The sequence below is a fragment of the Electrona antarctica genome, assembly GCF_951216825.1.
Source record: "Electrona antarctica genome assembly, chromosome: 11".
Classification (NCBI taxonomy): Eukaryota; Metazoa; Chordata; class Actinopteri; order Myctophiformes; family Myctophidae; genus Electrona; species Electrona antarctica.
The window spans coordinates 16659493-16677226 of NC_136792.1; the positions used below are offsets into that span (position 1 = coordinate 16659493).

The 17734-nt window shown below is 41.7% G+C and overlaps 1 protein-coding gene across 2 annotated transcripts in view; it reads left to right on the forward strand.

Annotated features, from left to right (window-relative positions):
* Positions 1-17734, forward strand: part of ncam1b (neural cell adhesion molecule 1b) — a 99560-nt gene that overhangs the window by 33365 nt on the left and 48461 nt on the right. For both annotated transcript variants that reach the window (XM_079514174.1, XM_079514175.1), the window contains exon 2: positions 17590-17664. In XM_079514174.1, coding sequence (XP_079370300.1) covers positions 17590-17664 — 75 coding nt within the window. The remainder of the gene's footprint in view (positions 1-17589; positions 17665-17734) is intronic.

Here is a 17734-nt window from a genome sequence, read left to right on the forward strand (position 1 = left end):
AAGTACTGATGTAAACTAGGCCCCCAGAAGTGGTGTGAAACGGTGAAGCCGCCCTCCCCTACTGGCACTGCAGGCAGGCCAAATATATGCACGAGCAAAAGAATGCGCAGCTGGGATTTAACTAGCCCTGAAACATGACTGTCATAATCATGACAGTCATGGTTCAACTTCAGCCTGTTTGCGACTGCTACATTTACAAAGCAAACGTCACGTGTACATAAACGTTCAGATTTCAAATATACAGTGCTCACCCAAGTGCCACGAATGTTGCTGGGTCGGCTATTAGTACCCGTACATTCCGTGTTGTTGAATAAAAAGCATTTTCATTTGGTCCTAGCCCGGACCGCTAATCCAGCCTAACAGCATGTCACGGGTTTGACTCCCGATCCCGGCGACCTTTGCTGTGTGTCGATCCCCATCTCTCTCCCTCAATTTCCTGTCAACTTACTGTACTGTACTGTACTAAAGTCAGAAAAAGCCCCAAAAATATCTAACAGCCCGGCTATTTTTCTCAAGATGGGGTGTGTTCGGAAATTCATAGTTGCACACTAGGAGTGCACTCACCTAATAGTTTGTATTGGCAGTGCGGTCAGTGTGCCTTATCGAATGCACCCAGTGTATCATAGTGCAACACACCTCCTAATCGATAGGGGCGCGTAGTTGAAAGCCTAACGCGAACAAACTGAGAAACTGGCAGTCAGATAATGCTTTTTTGAGTGGTGCAACCACTCCTATAGACAGCTATGTGTGTGTGTCCTTGTGTCCTTGTGTCCCTGTGTCCCTGTGTCTGAGCACATGACATGACCCCAAGTTCTAAACCTCCAGTTTTAGGCTACACAGAAGGGGGGAATTTGTATTATTTTCCACTCTAGGTGTATTAAATATTAATGACATGCTTTTATCAGCTTGAGATGAGTGATGTAAATAGGTTTTCAATGTGATGGGTCCCGGGTCCCATGGGTGGTCTTTTAGATGGGTCCCAGGGACATTTTATGAGTCTTACTTCAACGACGTACCGAGTACAGTATTGTAGATCCTCGGAGGGTGACATGATGATTGTGTCCTTTCTCAATTTAGAGAGTCTAAGGATACAGGATGCAGGCTATTTGCATGTGTTGAATGACTGGCACCTAAACAACAACGTTCTGAAAACAATGATAAACCAACCAAAGTAATACTAAACCTACTTTGTGGTACAACGGTGTTGTGTGCATAAAACAGACGATCCACAAGCTCACTGCGTGTCGCGTCCCAAACGTTGTAAAGCTTGTACGTCGGGCACATTCAGGGCGCACAGGGCGTACGACGCAGCATCGGGCATCACAGCGCAACAAAGATGTTGCAGTTTAATTGTCGTCATTATGCCATGTTTACAGATACTGAACTGAACTCACGAGTCTGCAATGGTGGGAACCAGGGGAGTCACGGCAAACTAACTTTGCAAAGTATGACGGCACCATGTGCCGCAGCAGCAGCTATGGAAACTCAACGTTCCTCTCTTCAACAAACTTACGCTGACGTCGTTAGGATTCATATTTACTTTTTCACTTTTTCTATCGGTGACATGTGTCCTTCGTATTTTTCACCTTTTTCCAGGCTGCTGGTCTGTTTTGGGGGGCTTGAGAAAAGTCATGGCTCATTTTGCAACCTGGGGATGTTGTGAGCTCATAGATTTAGCTGTATTTGCCAGAGCGTGTGTCGCAGCCACTTCACGTTCTGTGTGTGTGTGTGTGTGTGTGTGTGGTGGGGGGGTGGGGAGGGGAGAGGGACTTGGTAGAGAGATAGGGAGAGGAGGAGACACGGTCCGGATCGCTCTGACCATGATCAAGACAGATATATCTCGTGTTGTGTTTATAGTGAACTATTGTGCTTTTGTATGGACATAGTGTTGGGTGCTGGCACATATGGCCCATTTACATTGATGTGATTAATGAGCTTTGTCCCTGTCAAATAAATAAATAAATACAAATAAATAAATAAACTATAGATGGTTGCATTCCCACTCAGAATGCGCACCAGCCCGGTCAGGTAAGCCAGTAACAAACTTCACCTGCCCGACCATTTTATTTACCTGCCCCAGGCAGTTGGTCAGGCGTCAGTGTCAAGTCAACCCGTGGTGTATAAATCATCCAATGTGAAGCATTAAAAAAGAAAATAAAGTTCAGGCCCTATCTGCTGCTCTTTAAACCATGTTGGGCAGGAACCCCTTTTGGTGTTTTAAACATTATGTTATAATTTAGCTATTGAAAAATAGCAGATCTACAATGGGTTAAACTGCCTCATTCAATGGGCATGTTTTGCATGCACCACATGTACGTATTATATGTGGCAGTGGTTCAGTCGAGCGGCTCCTTGGGAAACGGATGGTTCTCAATTTGATCCCCGGCTCCCCCTGAGTTTGTGTTATAGTGTCTTTATTGGTGTGACATGTTCCACAATGACTACAGTATAACAACAGTATCGTAATAATAAAACATGTAGGGTCAGATCATGATGCAATGAAGCAGAAAGAAGTAATGTAGATAGATTAATGCAATGGGAAAAAATCTAAATGACCCAGTGAGTAAGAAATACCACTAAAAAAAAGAATCAATCAATCAATCTTTATTTGTCACATACATACAGTACCTGTATTAAAAAAGTAGTATTTCTAAAATGCAGTGAAATGTATGTACTTAAAATTAAAATCTACCATTTAAAGCACGTCCAACCCTAAAACCAAATAACAATAAATAACAACAATAATAATGTCCATAAAGGTATTTGTGTCATGTCCATGTGAATGTCCATAAAGGTATTAATGCCCATGCGAAGGGAGAGAGGGGGGGGGGGGGGGGTGTATGTGCGTACGTGTTAAGTTTTCTTGCAATTAATCAACACATTAATAAAAAGAATATCGTCATGCAACACTTATGTGGATTTGTTGATGTTTCTCGGCTTCTATAATTAAGCTCTTGTCATACTGTTCACACTAAACTGATTTTTTTTTCATATGTGTGCTCATGACATATTCAGTTTGTTGAAGTAATAGTAAAACTCTTTCCACACTGACCACAAGGAAACTGAGGCGACTGAAAGCTTTTCCACACACAATGAAACGGTTTTGCCCCCGTGTGGATTTTCTGCTGGCTTTTAAGGCTTGACATCATAGAGAAGTGTTGTCCACATGTTATGACTCGAGTGTGGTGTGAGTGTGACCCAAAGGCACAACAAGGAGAGGCAAAGCAGAGTTAAAGCCCACCCGGGCGGCACTTTTATTCACAAACACGGGGGGGCAAAGAGAGGCCAGGCATCCGTAGGCTCCACAGAGCTCAGGTCCTGGACGCACTGTAGAGGAGAGGAGAAGGAGAGTCAGTGGCAGGTTCACAGAGGAGAGATTAAAGCACAGTAACAGTGTGACATTTAACTGTCTAGCTCTAAACACTGAGAGCCAGTCTGGCGAAGTACTGGGGCAGCAGTGGCTTAGGGATATAGTGGCCAGATGGGAACCGCAAGGTTCCCAAACCTGGGCTCCCCCAGAGTTGGTGTCGAAGTGTCCTTAAGCAAGACTCTGAACCCCCAATTGCTCCCGATGTGCAGGTTGGTGCCTTGCATGGTTTCCTCTGTCATCATGTGTGTCTGTATGAATGTGTGTGAATGGGTGAATGTAATGCACAATCTAAATTCACCATTTACAGGGCTGGCTCTTGTAGCCTCATCAGCTGATTGCAGACGATGCTCAGGTGGGGAGGTTGTAACTGGGAGACAGGTGCGTTGAGAGGTGCTGTGGAGTGCTCTGCGTTAGTACACAGGAGTGGATTTTCACTCCTGTCCTGTCCCACTCCCACAGAAAAAATCCTGTTCTGTCCCAATCCTGGGCCAGAGTAAAAAAAAATCCCATCCTGTCCCACTCCTGTAGAATGACTCCTGATCCCATCCCGCTCCCACTCGAAATTACTCCCGCTCCCATCCCGCTCCTGTTTCTTTTTTTCTTTTATTATTATATATTTTTTAAGTTAGTCATTAGGAAAGGCAATTGATGTTATATGGCATTTTGTGCTATATGGCAACAGGAAAGTCAGGAATAGTTAATGTGTGGTTAATATAATGCCTTAATCTATTTTAAACAACACAAATCCTCCAAGGCACATGACAGGGTTCTTGCACCATCTATCTATCTATCTATCTATCTATCTATCTATCTATCTATCTATCTATCTATCTATCTATCTATCTATCTATCTATCTATCTATCTATCTATCTATCTATCTATTCCTGCTTCTCAAGACAGATAGCCTACCAATAAAATAAAAATAAACAGTGGGCAGTGGTGGATTTAACTTTGACTACCAAATACAGTATATTCATATCACTTTTGTTAAAACAAAACCAAGAACAGTTCTGACTCTTCAAATTAACATATTCTTCAATTAATTTATATGACACGGTTTTTCCCTGAACAGAACTAAAAGCTTAACAGTTAACAAGTGCTTTGTCAATATTGTTAAGATATATAATTAAGCAATATTACACGAGAGGGTGTGGGTTAAAGTTCTCAACGGGCCCAAAAATTATGGCCCGGCCCTACCCTACCCTAACTGGGTCGGCCCGAGGCTCGGCCCGACCCTAACAATTACCATAATGTTAAGCCCGAAGCCCGACAAAAGCCCGACAGAAAAAAAAGAGAGAGAAAAAAGCAGCGCGACGCGTTGTGAGCTTGTAGATCGGCGTTGCGGCACAGCGGCGCCGTGTCTCAGTGTGAAAGTGAGAACGGAGATCAACGGATTTATCGAAATAAAGGATGTATGTAACTCACGTTAGAATAGGCTATTAATGTTCCATAACTTCCATTTCAAATCATTCTAATGGATTCCATACAGTGGTGGTGGTGACTGACTGGTGAGTAGGCTAAACACGAATAGCAGCTGCAGCTCCCTCCCTTAGTTTCCTCTGAAGTGAAGTTGCTATACGTGTAGCGTGTAGTTATATATCACCATGGGTCGTTTGGTTACGTTGATTAATAATTAGGTTTTATTTATCGCAGCCAGCTGGGTTAACGAGACTCAGTGCAACATGACGAAAACCTGACGCTTCTTCAGCTGTGATAATCCGATTGATTTTATAAAATATTTAAGCATATGGCAACTTGGCAAGTTAACTGGTGGTTAGTAGCTCCTTTGGTGCGCAAACCAGAGGGAAACCAGCGGTAGCAAGGCAAGCAAGCAAGTCTCACACCATTCACTGTTCTCTCTACTGTACTGCCTGCGCGCAGTGCAGGACTGCGGGGCAGGCTGCAAATTTGCAATTGCTGCTCTGGCCTCGTACACACATGCCGGACGGACATGATCTGTTCTGTCTGTGTTCATGGCCGCCTCAAGCTCAATGCTTTTCCAATGGAAGTCACGTGGTTCGACATGTGTGTAAGAGGCCTCTGAGTCTGAAATGCCAGTGCGATGCGACCCCCGTCTCCAGTCCTCCTCCTGTCACAAGTGAATCGACTAGCGCAGCCCTCTTCATAATAAATACATACAGTACAACACAATAACATTACACAAATAACAGAATTGCTATTTTTATTATAATAACACTCTTTTAAAAAAAGAAAGAAAAAAGAAAAAAATCGCGGAAAATCACCGAGCCCGAGGCTCGGCCCGGCCCGACTAATTAGCATAATTGTTTGGGCCCGGCCCGGCCCGAAAACGTCGGGTCGGGCCGGGCCTGGTCGGGCCTGGTCGGGTTCGGGCAGAGTTTGAGAACTTTAGTGTGGGTTAACGTGATTATTGCCACGACAGGGATGCGGTGAGGAACGAGACGAAGTCGAGTTCCGCAAGCATCACTGAAGTGGCAATAATCACGTTAACCCACACCCTCGAGTGTAATATTGCAATTATACAACAGTTACCCTTAAAACTAAGAAAATCGCTGAAAGAATATATTTTTTTAATGACAGATGTAGTCACTACGACCACAAATGTCCCAAGAAACTAGCTAGCCTAGCCACCGAGTTTGCTAGCGCTCTGGGAGAACAGAGCAGCTGAATTCTTTGTTTTGATTAGGTGGTGAATGGTGCTGGTTTAACCCACGGCTAGAAGGCTGTTTCAACCAATCAGATTGCTTCCTCGAAACGACCTGTGGTATAATAGCTAATAGTTAATATAATAGCCAATAAAAACACAATATATTATAGGCTAAACTAAAGCCTACGGATAGTTATAGAATACCCTACTGAGAAGGGCACTTCTCTACATTTTTACACACAGTAAAAAACGTAATAAACATCTTCTTATGGGGGTCTCTGGCATCTTTTCAAATGGGGGTCCGCGGGCTAATAAAGATTTAGGGGTCCATGACATGAAAATGTTTGGGAACCACTGGTGTATGGGACTCGGTTGGGAGAAAGAAGGGAGGCGATGTATTGTAGAACATTCGCTCAGAACAGCTGTTCAGTGAGCCAACAGTAACAGCGTGTAGCTAACGTAGCATCACAATTGCAAGTTGCAACGTTGCCACTGCCAGGGGAAACAAATGCATCAGGATGATCTGGCTATAAATAATCAATTATATCACGTCACCGGCGCGATTCAGATCATGCACGGCCGCATTGCGATGTCTTCATAATATAAAACTTTATAAGTTCTAAGAGTGTTGGCTCACTGAAAGATGACTACAACAAAAATGGGTGCTTCTGTTCTTTTGGTAGGCAGCGCGACCAGTTGAAAATGATTACTATCATCGATAGGTCAATGTCATTCCCGCTCCTGTTGACTTTCATTCCCGTCCCGTCCCGATCACGGGAGTCCCGCGGGAATCCCGTGTCCCGCGGGAGTCCCGACAAAATGTCAATCTCTACTCTGCCGCGGGAGTCCCGACAAAATGTCAGTCTCTACTCTGCGTCCCTCTGGTGGTGCTGAAGGGCACCAAGCACATAGGGTTTCTCTCCAGTGTGAATTGTTGTCAAGGTTGATGCCTTGCATGGTTTCCTCCGGCATCGGTGTGTGAATGGGTGCATGTTAATGCACAATCTCTGTAAAGCGCCTTGGATAAAGGCGCTATATAAATGCACCATTTACCATTTACCAATACATTGAACCCTGACAAAGCCCTCCCCATACTTCATTTGTGTTGCGCGTGGCAAATTGAATAGATAATGAGCATAATCCCACAACAAAGCAAGTGAAACAAGTCATGGTGGGTAGGTCCTTTAATACAGATTCCCAGTAGTGCAGGTTGCAGCACCTGAGGGGCTGCTCTAAGATAATCACAGAGGCGAGAGGAAAAAGAGGCCAATGTCTGCATAAATTGACCTTCTCAACAACACACAGTAAAATCCTCTGTGTTTATTTAACTCTGAAGGTGTACACAAAAAGAAAAAGAAAAAGACTTTAGCCGGGGAGCCAGTCACCCAAACTTTGAGAGGACCTGTGATGTCATGACATACTTTTTATTTGTGTTTTTTCTATTCATTTGGTCATTATCACCCTTGTCGCCATGACCTGTGGCACGGCGGGTTATCATAATTACCCTTTGATAGCCGAACCCGCGGGGCCGCAGGTTTGTAGCTTTATATCAAAATCGACCGGCAGAAGCCAAACACATACACATCCAGGTTGCTAGGCAGGTTGCCATGTCCCTCCAGGCACAAGGTGAAATGCGCGCGCACCCCATTGGAATACACTCATTATGATTTCTTTCCTGCCAGTGTTCTCTGAAAAATCCGTCCGGCGTTCAGATGAGAATAGTGATTTTTGATCCCATTGTGGCCGACATATTACCGTTTCTGGTGAAAGATAAACAACATTGCCAGCTGCTAGACTAGAATGTGCTTTCGGTTTCGTCTCTGTGAAGCGTGTGACACACACGGAAGCGGAGAGGTAGCGCAGAGGTACCTAATGACCACTAGAGGGGGCAGCTCTCAAAGTGTTAAGGTCCACATAATGAGAGGTCTGCTCTGCTGGAAACATCGCAAAAAAAAGTTATGGCCATTTTTGTATACCACACCATAGACAACCTATAAAATGTCATCATACTTTAGCATGTGACATGTCTAACTAGGGGGTTTTCATGATTCTGAATCCATTCCAAGCATTAGTTTTGCACGAAATACACTCCTTGGCCTAAAAACGGCCATAGCCGTCATCACAAATGTGATGAGGTCACGTCAGCACATTTGGGCAAGTGGATATGGCCGAATTTAGGCCAAGGAGTGTTTTTTGTGCAAAACTAATGCTTGGAATGGATTCAGAATTATGAAAACCCCATAGTTTGATATGTCACATGCTACTTAAAGTATGATGAAATTTTGCCTTATATTGGTTGTCTATATGGTATTGTATACAAAAATGGCCATAACTTACTTTTCGCAATGTTTCCATCAGAGCAGACCTCTCATTCTGTGGACCAAATGAATAGAAAAAACACAAATGTCATCACAGGTTCATCTCTATTCCTTTTGGACATGTGCCTCCCCGGTTACTTGTATTAAGCATTTGACTGTGTATGGCAGGGGTGCCCACCCTTTTTAGACTTGAGAGCTACTTTCAAAATGACCAGCTCAACCAGATCTACCCACCAAAAATATATATTATCCCATTGCTGAAAGTAGTCACGTATTAGAAAAATGCACTTTTCTTTCTTTTTTGTACTACTGATGTTTGTGCAAAACATTTTTGACAAATATTGCATTGTGGGTTTGAGCTGTCCTTTTTATGTCAATCCAATGAAGTCACCTTAATTCAAGTGGCAGATGCCAAAAATAGTTTATTTATTTAAATTATATATTTTTGGGGCATGTCATGTGGTCTACCTGCACAGCCTGTGTGATCTACTGGTAGATCACGATCTACCTTTAGGGCACCCCTGGTGTATGGGTATATTATTTTAAATTTTCAACACTTTCTTCACTGTACTCCAGCATGGAAATTAAAATGGCGTCTAAAGCACCATAGGCAGTACTGTAGTGAAGGCTAAGTACTGTACCAGCATCTGCAATTCTCTGGCCGAAGGACATCACTGTACAAAAATGCTCATTCATCAAATAGTAAATACTACATTCTTACACATCTCTCAAGTCATAGTGTAACCTTCTAAACAGAGAGCTCACAAAAGATTTAGCCAACACTAATTTGATTTACTGAACAGGGTAAAGAGAAGCTTAATGGAATTTGTATTTCACGTAATCCTATAGTAAGGCATAGAAGAAAATGTGTGCGCATTTGCGTGCGTGAATGCGTGCGTGCTGTAGACACAGCATTCACCAGATCGGTCTCTACCACAATCTTGACTACTCGCTACCTGCTATGAATTGTGCATGGTACTGTAGATGCGTAAAGATATAAAGATTTTGTTTCTGTGTGTAGTTGTTACAGAATTATGAATTATTGAGACAGCCAGCTGTCATCCAAAGTCATGCAATGCAAGCTGCAACCAAGATGTGTCAGTCTAGTCCCCTCAGCTAAATATTAAGAACCAAGATGTGTCAGTCCCCTCAGCTAAATATTAGCCTACATCACTAATGAACTATCAGTGTTCCAAATGTGATGGGTTTCATTCAGATGTGCCTTGCACGCCTCAGCCAGTACTTACTGTCTGTAAAGTTCTAACTATCATTGCACGCCTCAGCCAGTACTTGGTACTGTCTGTAAAGTTCTAACTATCATTGAATTGAGTATGCAACTGTTCATCCTGCATTTTCTGTCCACACCATTGGTGTCATTATTTTCTTTTCAAAATCTTTTTATTCAGGTTTTTGTAACAGTAGCCCAGGGGCAAGTATTAAACAGACATATAATATATAAAAAATAAAACTCAATCCCCTATCCCACCCTCCCCCCACCCACAATCCCAAGGATAGTCGGAAAAACAGTCTGGAGGAATTAAAATAAATAAATAAATATATCTATATATTATACACATATACACAAAAATACATGCATACATAATTACAAAAAAAAAAGATAATAAAAAGCAGATTTTTCATAGCAGAGCAGATTTTGTTTCTGTTGTGGTTTGGCGTTGGCCGAGGCATAGGCACGGCACACTGTGCAGTTTGTGTGGTAGAATGTCATAAACGGGCCCCAGGTCTTGTAAAGCTTTTTCTCACCATTGGTTGGTATAATTAAGCAACAGTTAATTTGTTCAGATATTGGCACCACCAGAATACTGTGTTGTCTAAGGTCTTTTCTTACTGCGTCATCACTAACCAGTGCCACAAGCTTGGATCTCTTTGAAAGATCTCAGGGATAATTTGAAACATTTCAAGTTAGAAATGAAATGAAATCACTGACTGAAATCAGTCAGAAGCAGATTTTTCTTTCAATTATTTTGAACCAGAGGTTTGATGATGAAAAAGATCATCCTTTTTTAAGTAATTCATTCATTCATTCATTCATTTATTGCACTTCTGTAACAATTGTGCAAAAATGATGGTGTGTTTGTAAAGTAAAGTAGCATAAGAATCACAGCTGTTAGTCCTTTCAGCAAAAGTTAGACAGACTCACATGTGTTCACGTTTACAGCAGAGGGAACCTTTGAATACTACATTTGAACAAATGTGTGTAGTGGTTTTCTTCTAACTAAATATTTTTTAAAACATTGCCATCTGCAGTCAGAAATAATATTTCAACAAATGTCACATGATGTTACCGTTGTGAGTGTTTGAGTGTTTACTCAAAACTAGGTCATTATGTAATTTCTCTGTAGGACCCTCAACCATTGTAGTGTTTGTTTGTTTGTAGCTGTAGCAATTACAGTACTTACAGCATTGTAGCACTAATAGGAAGCATACCCTAGAGTTGCCAATGTTCCCCATTTTTATATACAATCTTTTAAGCTCAGGGATTTGGTTGGAAAGTATTGCAGAGCACCCGTACCTTCCGATGCAATTTAGGCTATCTTTATTTATTTTATTTTGTATTTATTTGTTGTAGTTCTTTACAAAGGGCCCAATGCCATGATGACCACATCCCCTCAATCCTAGCCAACGGTCAGAGGTCGTCTTTCCCCTGTTGTAGTTTTCTTACTGCTGTCTCCACCATCATACCTTCTATCAGCTCTTATACTGCAAGCTGCAGCTAATACATTTAACCCATTTGACCTGAGATCAGATTCTAAAAATTTCTTCTACGTCCCGACAGTTTTCTGAAAAAGCTATGTTTCTATGTCAGTAGCCTCGGAAACCCAGACGTTTTTATTTCCAGGGTTCTTCAATTTAAAAAAAATAGCAGACCTACAAGCTCATGAGCTTGTAGATCTGCTATTTTTCAATAGCTACATAATGCTAACACCAAACGGGTTCCCGCCCAAAATGGGTTAATAATGGTTGGGTTAGATTTAGATGTGCCATTGTGCTAGTAATGATACTACCAGTGCTGACTACTGTACATGCGAGCACATTGGCACACCTACATAAATCGAACACACCTATTATTAATTCTGTTAGCTGCACCCGCCAGAGGCGTATCTACAATAAGGCGAGGGCAGGCGACCGCCTGTCCAAATCCATTTCTTGCCTGGCCAAAATCCATACAATGAGAAAAAAAGAAGACAAAAACAAGACCTGATAACTATTAATGGACAGCTGATTGGCCGTTGCGGTAGAGCGCGACCCTCAATCACCCATTGGAATGTAAATGCATGCCTTTCAGCCTTTGTATCCTACTCGTCTGGCAGGTATATCTCTTTGAAAACCTTTAGTGCTACGATTGTGCGCGGGGAGACGACAATTAACACATATCTTGCCTGCCCAAAACGTAATTCCTGGATACGCCACTGGCACCCGCGTTGTTTACTTACATCATAGTGTACGAACATCAGCCAGCCATGTTTTACCCTTTACAACAAAACAAACTACACAATTCCCCCTCAATTCACAGAGTAATGTACTTTACTATGGTCAAATGTTATTAGTTATATTTTATTTAAAAAAGTAATTATTACATGATGAATACATGAATACTGTACATGATTACATGTAATCATTTGATTACATTTGATTACATTCTTGACTTCTTGTCAATTAAAGAACAGTATTTGATCTTCAAATGGTATTTCCCTCCCAAAACTGTGTTGAAAATTGGGGTCTCTCTTAACAACATTCTGCATTACTATTGAGCTGTAATACCTTGCTTCGGATGGCCATAAGGGATTATTACTATTAAGATTATAGCCTATTCTGAAGCCAAGCAATTACTGCTCCATAGTTGGTCATAACCTGCTTTAAGAATGTGTCTGCTTCCAACTGGACACCAGCTAGCTACCTATCCTTTCATGTATCAGAATGTGTCTGCTTCCAACTGGACACCAGCTAGCTACCTATCCTTTCATGTATCAGACAGGGATGGTACGGTTAGAGAGCCATGTGCATGCATTTTCATAAACATATATTTAGAGGAGCCTGGCACTGTCAAAAAGATCTGGGAGGTCCAATTAGTCTTTTGATTTTAATGCAGTCCAAACTTGGCACAAGTTCACACGCTTTGTCTCTAAATGCCTATTTTAAGAATGCTTCGGAATGATGGATTTAGAATGTTTGGTGGAGAGAAAGATGTTGTGATTTAATACCCTTTGGGAACTTGGCATTCTGTCAGCATCAGCCATGTTCACCTGAGTTGGCATTCTGTCATCATCAGCCTGTTCACCTGAGTTGGATATGTAAATGACTTTGCATTGTTAGTTTAACAGATGAAAAAACCCGTACTCGCTGCTGTAATGAGGCAATAATGAGAATTGTGTTTTTTTTTTAAATCTTGTGTTGACAGTTTTGACAATCTGGTTTACTCAGGCAGCATTTTATTTTGTTTGTATTCCAAAACACCACTAACTATCTAGCCTGAGTTAAATGGAAGTTATTATTATGGGATTCATTGACATTGTTGGATTATTAGGCTGAGTGAACCAGAAGTGTCTTAAACCCAAACCACTCCAATGGATCGGGTGGGGACAAAAACTTTTTTAAGGTCAGCCCACACCAATGCAACTCCTTGCAACTCAATGAGTTGCATTGGTGTAGTTTACCTTAAAATACGTTTTGTCCCGACCCAACCCTTTGGTGTGGTTTGGGCCACTGCTTATGATTCCCCTGAAAATGTGCAATGATATTTAATGTCTTATCTCTCCAGATGTAAGGAGTAATGGGCCGTCATAATGATAGATTGTTTTAAACATCATTCTAACCCAAGTGGATATCAGAGTTCACGCCATGACAATGGTGAATGATATAGTTATAGTGCTTGGTGTAAACAGCTGTAGTTTTAGTACACTTCATTCATAGCAACACTGCTCCAGTGTCAAACATGGAAGAAGAAGCACTCAATCCATTTCTTATGTGATTGTTCCATAGGTGTTTGTTATAGTAGCCATAACAATACGTGTTGTTTACAACATGCCAATCTTTTATGATGAAATGTTATCACTTTTGAATCTCATAAACCATTAAAAGCACATAGGCCTATACTGTACACCAGTATACTTGCTTTCAACACAATAATGTTCATGCAATTACATTATTTTAGCTGCATGTGCACAATAATTCTTTCCTTTTTTTCCCCACCTTTTTTCAGTGCTACACAATGATGTGTATTCTGTTTGCCTCCACTGAATAAAGCAGTGTCCATCAAATAACTATGCTAATAACTAATACCAGCCAAGCCTGACTTGTCACGTTGTGGATAATTGGAAAATTGCATGCAGGTCCAGTGTGTTTGTGTTTCTATAGTAAGATCAGTCTAGTTTGGCCTAGCCTGGGGTCCAACTATGCTTTCTATGGCATAGGCAGCTCCCGGCAGGATCCGCCGGGAGAATCTAGACGCAACTGCCCGACATGAGACTTAATTAGAGCGACAGAGAGAGAGAGAGGAGTGTGTGTGTGTGTGTGTGTGTGTGTGTGTGTGTGTGTGTGTGTGTGTGTGTGTGTGTGTGTGTGTGTGTGTGTGTGTGTGTGTGTGTGTGTGTGTGTGTGTGTGTGTGTGTGTGTGTGTGTGTGTGTGTGTGTGTGTGTGTGTGCATGTGTGTGTCAATTTAACAAAGGTGCAGACGATCAGAAATCAGCAGAGAGTGATCGACGTTTGCGCTACTCTATGCTGAATTGAAGTGGACTCGGTCCCAGACTTTTTTTTTCTCCCTGGAAATAAAAACGTCTGGGTTTCCGAGGCTAAGTTTGGCCTGATCAGAAAAAGTGTGTTCTTATCAGGAATGTGAATGGAAACTGGGCAATCATGTGCTAGTGCTATTAGTGTCCGATTTCAGCTTCATGTGCTTTTCAATGTGTTTGTCTGTGCTCTTTTGACCATGTTGCAGTGTACTGGAATGTTTTGCAATGGAATTCAAAAGTGTGATACACTGAGCAAATTTGACATAGCCTACATGTATACCTCACATAGCTAATCGTTCATGCACTGATGAGTATACTATCTGTTCTGGGATGTTGTACTCTGAGATCAGATAGTGTCAGAGAAGCTAATCTTCATGAACAAACATGGGCAGTAATGCTCTACTGGTCATGAGTCATGACCCTTTGGTGTATTCATGTAGATACCTGTGATCTGCCAATAGAGTTACAAGAATTTACTGTACATCTTCAAAGGCAACCTTTGAAGATCGCCAGATTCTAAAATATGACTTGAGGTAAGCTTTCAAATGCCACCGCCTTCCAGACCTTGACTACCACATTTGGACCATTATATCAGATATTGAGTTATATTAGAAATCTTAATATTTAGCCGTTTCTATTATGATTTGACAAATTTGAGCGGTGGATAGACTAGAGCGGTGCCTGTTGGGCACTGGCCTACTTGGAACGATGCAAGTTGGAAATGCATGCCCAACTCAATTATTATATCTGTGTTCCTTTTATGCCCGTATATGGAGTTCTTTGTCAGGAAATGGCATGCCCAAATATGGAGTCTAGCATGCAGATGTCAGAACATCATGTGATGTCAGAACAGGCCAGCTCCATATATGGAGATATAGGGGTGACCAGTGCCAGAGCCCGGACAGAGGCTTTTGTGCTGGTTCTGGACAACGTGGTATCCGACGGACTCGACACCGGACACTGCACTCCCTGTGGTGGTGTGGATCGCGTGTGTCAAATGTGAAGTCGGTGGGGTGAACGAGTTACGTGGATTACAGACTACGTACGTACAGTTGGAGGCCATCGATATTGTCCTTTTCTTTTTGCTGAGGTTTGCGTGATCTGCGCAAAAGGACAGTTAACCCATTTTGGGCGGGAACCCCTTTTGGTGTTTTAAACATTATGTTATAATTTAGCTATTGAAAAATAGCAGATCTAAATATTTTCACGATTTTTCAAAAATAGCAGACCTACAAGCTCGTAGCGCGCCACTCGGTGGCGCGCTATGAGCTTGTAGGTCTGCTATTTTTGAAAAATCGTGAAAATATTTATTTCAGAAAACTGGAGGATTTAGAAGGATTTTTTTTAAATTTTGAGGTCAGGCCTAAATGGGTCAAATGATAAGGGACAATATCGGTGGCACCCAACTGTACACACGTACACTGTGTACGACTGTACGTGTGTACTATTATTATCCTAATTATCCTAATAAAATGCCTAAATAATCCTAATAAAATGCATGTGTGTACGGTACACACAGAGACGTGGTGCATTTTATTAGGATAATAATAGATATAAGATAGATGACATCGTTAAACAGAACCACCTCCGAAAGTCACAGTCAACATTACATACCTTTTGTCTAAAGATAAAGTTACAGAGGAGAGGAGCTCAATGTGCAACAAAGGCATTTACAAATATTTAAAAAAACACATTACTCCACCAAAAAGAAATCATTATCAATAATTGTGCTGCAAATTGTGATGCTTTTTTAAGGAAAGAAAATTGGGATGATAATTTTTTACCATAATTGTGCAGCCCTTCAAATACATTGCAGTAATTTGTCAAAATACAAATCTAGCATTGTATTCACAAAAATGGTGTATGCAAGTAGCAGAAGGTAGTCCTCCTACATCTTCCCTCCTCCACACCACTGCTGGTTCCTTAGAGAGACAATGCTGTTTCAAGCCAGTACTGTTATCAGTCTCTCACAGAGACCATTATCTCCACAGTGGGCTGGGAAAGCCATCAGGTCAGCCGTCTCTTTAGCCTGGTAAAGAGCACATAATAGTTTGTTTGGAACTCGTATTAAAGTACCACTCTTGCCTCGATCCACCCGAGCATTCACTCTAGACGCAGCGGTCCCCAAACTGTTTTGGCCGTTCGTTACCTACTGATCTAGCCGAGGCGTCCCCCAACGCTCAGTCTCGTTGTATTTGGCCGAAAATGACGATTTTAAATATGATTAGTCTAGAGATGTGGTTTGGCCACATTAAATACGTATGTTACAGTATTTTTAGGCTTGAACACAGGCTTTCCTAATTGGAATGGCTTGTAAAGAAGTAGGTGCTGCAGTCTCAGTGAATTACAATACAGTGCATGGATATATCAGTAACTGATGAATGAAGTATTATCTTTTACGGTGTTCACATTCCCAATAAATAAACGCCAATAATCTCAGCATGTAGCATACAGCAATGGTCCTAAAGGGTACATTTAGCCTACCGCACATATCGCCTTTATCCTAATTAATCCATTGAGACCTGGAACGCATCCATGTCACGTTAGCGTTTAACCACATTAACCATTAACCCATTTTGGGCGGGAACCCCTTTTGGTGTTTTAAACATTGTTATAATTTAGCTATTGAAAAATGAACTTGTAGGTCTGCTATTTTTGAAAAATCGTTAAAATGTGCCTCAAATCTTTCTGAAAATTGTCATGATTTAGAAAACGTTTTTTTTTTTTTTCGACGTCAGGCCTGAATGGGTTAAGTGCACACACCAATGGCGGAGGAAACCATGCAAGGCTGCTCATCAGGAGCAGTTAGCAGGAGTGTCTTCCTCATGGACAGTTTGACGTTCACCCAGGCGGAGCCGCGTATCAAACAGGGGACCTTCCAATTCCCAAACAGTCGCTCTACCTCCTGAGCCACTGCCACCCCTTGGTTCTCAAATATTTTTATGTCAAGGGCCGGCCCCCCAGACCTGATACGCATCAGGCCACTATGGATTTTGTGCCAGGGAGGATTCTTGCTGTTAGATGAGATTCAGTCTGTAATTCTACAAGTCTATACTGTTGGTGGGGAGATGCAGTGTACAGAGTAAAACATACAGTGTGATCAGAATAGTCATTCTCTTATTGAGTTACGGTAGTTAGTTTCACCCAGTGTCAATTATCTAATGTAATCCTGGGCGCTACACTTCCTCTGCCATCCTGGGGATGAGTTAACTTCTAGCTGATGAAATAATAGTGAAATTAAACTCATTTTGTTGGTCGACCCTCTTAAACCCCCTCAAGGACCCCTGGGTCCACTTTGACAGAAATACAGTATTATCAGTCAGGGTTTGATTTGCTTCGGAGGATGGGGGGAAAGCATTGCTCCATTCTTTTTCTCAATTCTTTTTCACAATTTGTCGTATGATGAAGTATACAGTATGTGATTAAAATGTCCCCCTCTGTTTTTTTGTTTTTTGTTTTTTCCTCTTCTTTTTACAAATTAAATCTGTCCTGATTTTGTATCTGTATCTGTATCTCCTTTCAGTTTCTTTGGAAGTGGAGATCACGCCCAGGCAGGGTGAAATCAGTCTTGGGGAGTCAAAATTCTTCTTGTGTGACGGTAAGCTTATCAGCACAAATTTTACTGTGAATTTAACTATGGCTTTGCTATCATTTCCATTAAAACCAAA